Genomic DNA, 3,608 nt, shown 5'->3' on the forward strand with positions numbered 1-3,608 from the left:
GGTCAGGAAAGACAGTTTCTAGCTGCATATAAAGCACTGAAATCTCCAAACTAATGCTCAAAACCTAAACAGGATCATCCTTATAAAACAGATGTTGAGCTGACTCCATATTTTTCAATAAGATTATACATTGGTTTGAGTGTACATGCAACTGACCTAATCCGTTCTTAACCCTGTTAACAAATATGAAAACTTTTTTGCTGAGAAGTTTCCTTTTCCAAAAATCTGGTGTGAGCTGAGTTGGTTCCCCTGATGATGCACTTCCCACCTCAGAGTTGTTGCTGGGAACATGCAAGATACGTCTTCATATCCTTCTCCATATCAGTTCTTAAAACTCCCTTTCCAATAACATGTATGAAAATGGGTAATAAAACTATTGAGCCTACCACAGCCTTGCTCGTTTCTTGGGATCCCCCATCTGTACGTCCACATCCATCGTCCATCCCTGGGCCTACACTTTTGATTACAAGCTATTTGAGAGACTAGTTGCTGTTCAATGTTTGTGCACTCTGTATCACAATAAGTTCTGAGAAGCTATTCTAATACAAAGAAGTTGCAATAATGAAGAATTTCACCCTTCCACTTGTTAAAAATACAGCAGCAAAATGTGTAGCACTTAGAAAGTGGAGATACATTGTAGCTCCTCGATAGTTGATGGCACCTTTAAGTGAAAGCTTAGCACCATAAAGAACTATACCTGGGCCAAAGTGTGGAAATACACACACATTCATGTGCATTTCATGTCACATCATATAATTCTTTGGCTGCTACCTACACAGAGATTTAAAAAAAAAAAAAAAAAATCTGTCCAAAGGATGTTACAGAACATCATATAAGACTGGAGAAGTTTTCCACTCTGTTTGTGGTCATTGCTCTCCACTCTTACTTTTGTCCTTCAAACTGTTCTGTCCAGCCATGCTGGCAGAAAGCTGAGCCTGGCACCTCTGGAGAAGGGAACTGGATAATTCCACCCTACTGACCACTGCATACACCTCCTTGCTTTCTGTACTTTTTCCAGAAAATTCAGGGATCAGAGCTTGCCACGACTCAGGCTTTGCCACCCACCTGACTTGGCAATTCATACAGAAATAACTTCCAAAATAAGTACCAGAGTGATTGAAAACAGCACATTTTCAGGGCTTCTTAATAAACAACACCCTAAGTCATCTACAACCTTGAGCTTTTGTTGCCTTTAAACAGGCTTTTCATGAAAAATATTATTCTTTCAGGAGCAATTGCATCACCACTTTATTTCAAATCCTCAGAGATTACAAAGGAAAACTCTTCATTTTCCATAGTGCTGTCTTGACAGACATCAACATTTATCACCTATTACATTAGCAGATTTCAAAAAACAGATGGACGTTAACAAAAAGGGCTATTGCAAGACCACTCTCCAGTGGCAGACTGTGATTTGGGCGATCCAGCAAGAAGAACCACCCCTGAGCATTTCGCAAAGCTGGAGCTGAGCAAGTGGAGCTATGGGCTCAGTGCTCCAGCTGGCTGGTGGAGTGAGATGCAGCAGGAGTGGTTGGGAAATGGGTAGAGCTGTTGAAAAACAGCTCCAGACCCCAGCAGCCACCAGGAGCCTGTTGAATGTCGCTGGGCTGCACTCAGGTCCCCGTATCTATAGGCTAAAAAATAATAGTTGCCAGACAGAAGCACCCTGAAGGGCAGATCTGAACCTCGAGTCTGTCAATTGGCCTTTATATTCCTCCCACTCATGGAACAAAGAGGAATCAGGGAGGGTAAAATGCAGCTCATAAGTATGTCTTGAGTCATCACGCTGTTTCTTTGCTTGCATTTGAACCTGTTATAAACTCGCAGGCTGTTATACGTAATGAGCCACAGCTACATCACTGGATCCAAACCATTTACATGACACTAGTATCACTATATTCATCAGTGAGGGAGAAAAAAACCATCAACACGAGTTACACATAGATGCAAAGCTTTTCTGCAGAAGTTATCCGGTCAAGAACAATGTGATATGGTCCAGAGCATTGTATTAGTGATTTCCTACCCAAACCTTGCATAGTTATTTTTATATCACTTTCCTGTGAGCTTCTCAATGTTAAAGGTTTATTCTGAATTTAATGCAGTGGTGAAATTAAAGAAAATTACCAGTACCAGCTACCTTCTTATTTAACAAGCCTTGATCATTGATTAGTAATGTCACTTCTACTTCTGAGAGTGATGGGTGATGGTGGTTATTGAATGCAGCAAGAATGTACTCCTGACAGCTCATGAGCTCATGCTGCCTGTCAATATTATCAAATATTTTTAGAAGTCATTATAGCAATTTGCTATATTTTATCTATATCTATATATATATATATAAAAAACACTCAGGCTTAAAATATGTTCTCAAATAAAACAGAGGAAATAACTTCTCCACAGTGAAGCTAAAACCCAAGGAGGGCACAATAGTAGTTTGCAATAATGGATGCAGTATTTTATTGCAGTAACAATTAGGCAGTTTAGGGAGTATAAGCCAAGCAAGTAATGTTAGAGGGTAACAGACTGGTGGGGCTGGACATGAGTACCTTGGTGGGCAGTGGCAGATCCCATTTAGAATCATAGAAACGTAGAATGGTTTAGGTTGGAAGGGACCTTAAAGATCATTGAGTTCCAACCCCCCTGCCATGGGCAGGGACATCTCCCACTAGACCAGGTTGCTCATAGCCCAATCCAGCCTGGCCTTGAACACCTCCAGGGATGGGGCATCCACAGCTTCTCTGGGCAACCTGTTCCAGTGTCTCACCCCCCTCTGGAAGAATAATTTTTTCCTGATATCTAACCTAAACCTACTCTTCTTCTGTTTAAAACCGTTACCCCTCACCCTATCCCTACACTCCCTCATAAAAAGTCCCTCCCCATCTTTCCTGTAGGCCCCGTTTAGCTACTGGAAGGGTCTATAGGTCTCCCCAGAGCCTTGTCTTCTCCAGGGAAGAATAATTTTTTCCTGATATCTAACCTAAACCTACTCTTCTTCTGTTTAAAACCGTTACCCCTCACCCTATCCCTACACTCCCTCATAAAAAGTCCCTCCCCATCTTTCCTGTAGGCCCCGTTTAGCTACTGGAAGGGTCTATAGGTCTCCCCAGAGCCTTGTCTTCTCCAGGCCCAACTTTCCCAGCCTGCCCTCACAGAAGAGGTGTTCCAGCCCTCTCATCATCTTCATGGCCCTCCTTGGTACTACAAATATGATCAGAGGCTGGAGCAGCTTTCTTCCCCCCTTCCTTTCCACATACTCCCTACGGCTGTGATGAGGGCAGCAGATATGACCCAAAACGGCCTGATGCGGAACGGCCTCAACTCTTTTTCCTGCTGCCTATTGCCGCAAAGCCACAAACGCTTGTCCCTGCAAATCTCAGTCATGCGTGAGGTTGCAGTAAAAGCACCGGGGCGGGGGGTGGGGTGGGGGGTGCTGCCGGCCGGGGATTTGGGATGAACGGGGAAACCGGACCCTCCCGGGCGGCTGGAGGGGAGCTCGGCCGCAAGCCCCGGCCCATAAAGTGGTGGCCAAGCAGAGGGGCGGCCGGGCTGCTGGCAGCCGCTTCGGGCGGCGAGTCCCTCGTCGGTGCGGGGAGCTCCCGGCTCCTGCC

At 44.7% G+C, this 3,608-nt stretch overlaps 1 protein-coding gene across 1 annotated transcript in view; it reads left to right on the forward strand.

Moving 5' to 3' along the window:
- Window positions 1-3,450: 3,450 nt before the first annotated feature.
- Window positions 3,451-3,608, forward strand: part of CAV2 (caveolin 2) — a 10,220-nt gene continuing 10,062 nt past the window's right edge. Inside the window, exon 1 of the mRNA XM_014963344.1 lies at window positions 3,451-3,583. Within this exon, the coding sequence (XP_014818830.1) occupies window positions 3,451-3,583 (133 nt within the window). The remainder of the gene's footprint in view (window positions 3,584-3,608) is intronic.

This window comes from Calidris pugnax, unplaced genomic scaffold (assembly GCF_001431845.1).
Source record: "Calidris pugnax isolate Ruff unplaced genomic scaffold, ASM143184v1 scaffold44, whole genome shotgun sequence".
Lineage (NCBI taxonomy): Eukaryota > Metazoa > Chordata > Aves > Charadriiformes > Scolopacidae > Calidris > Calidris pugnax.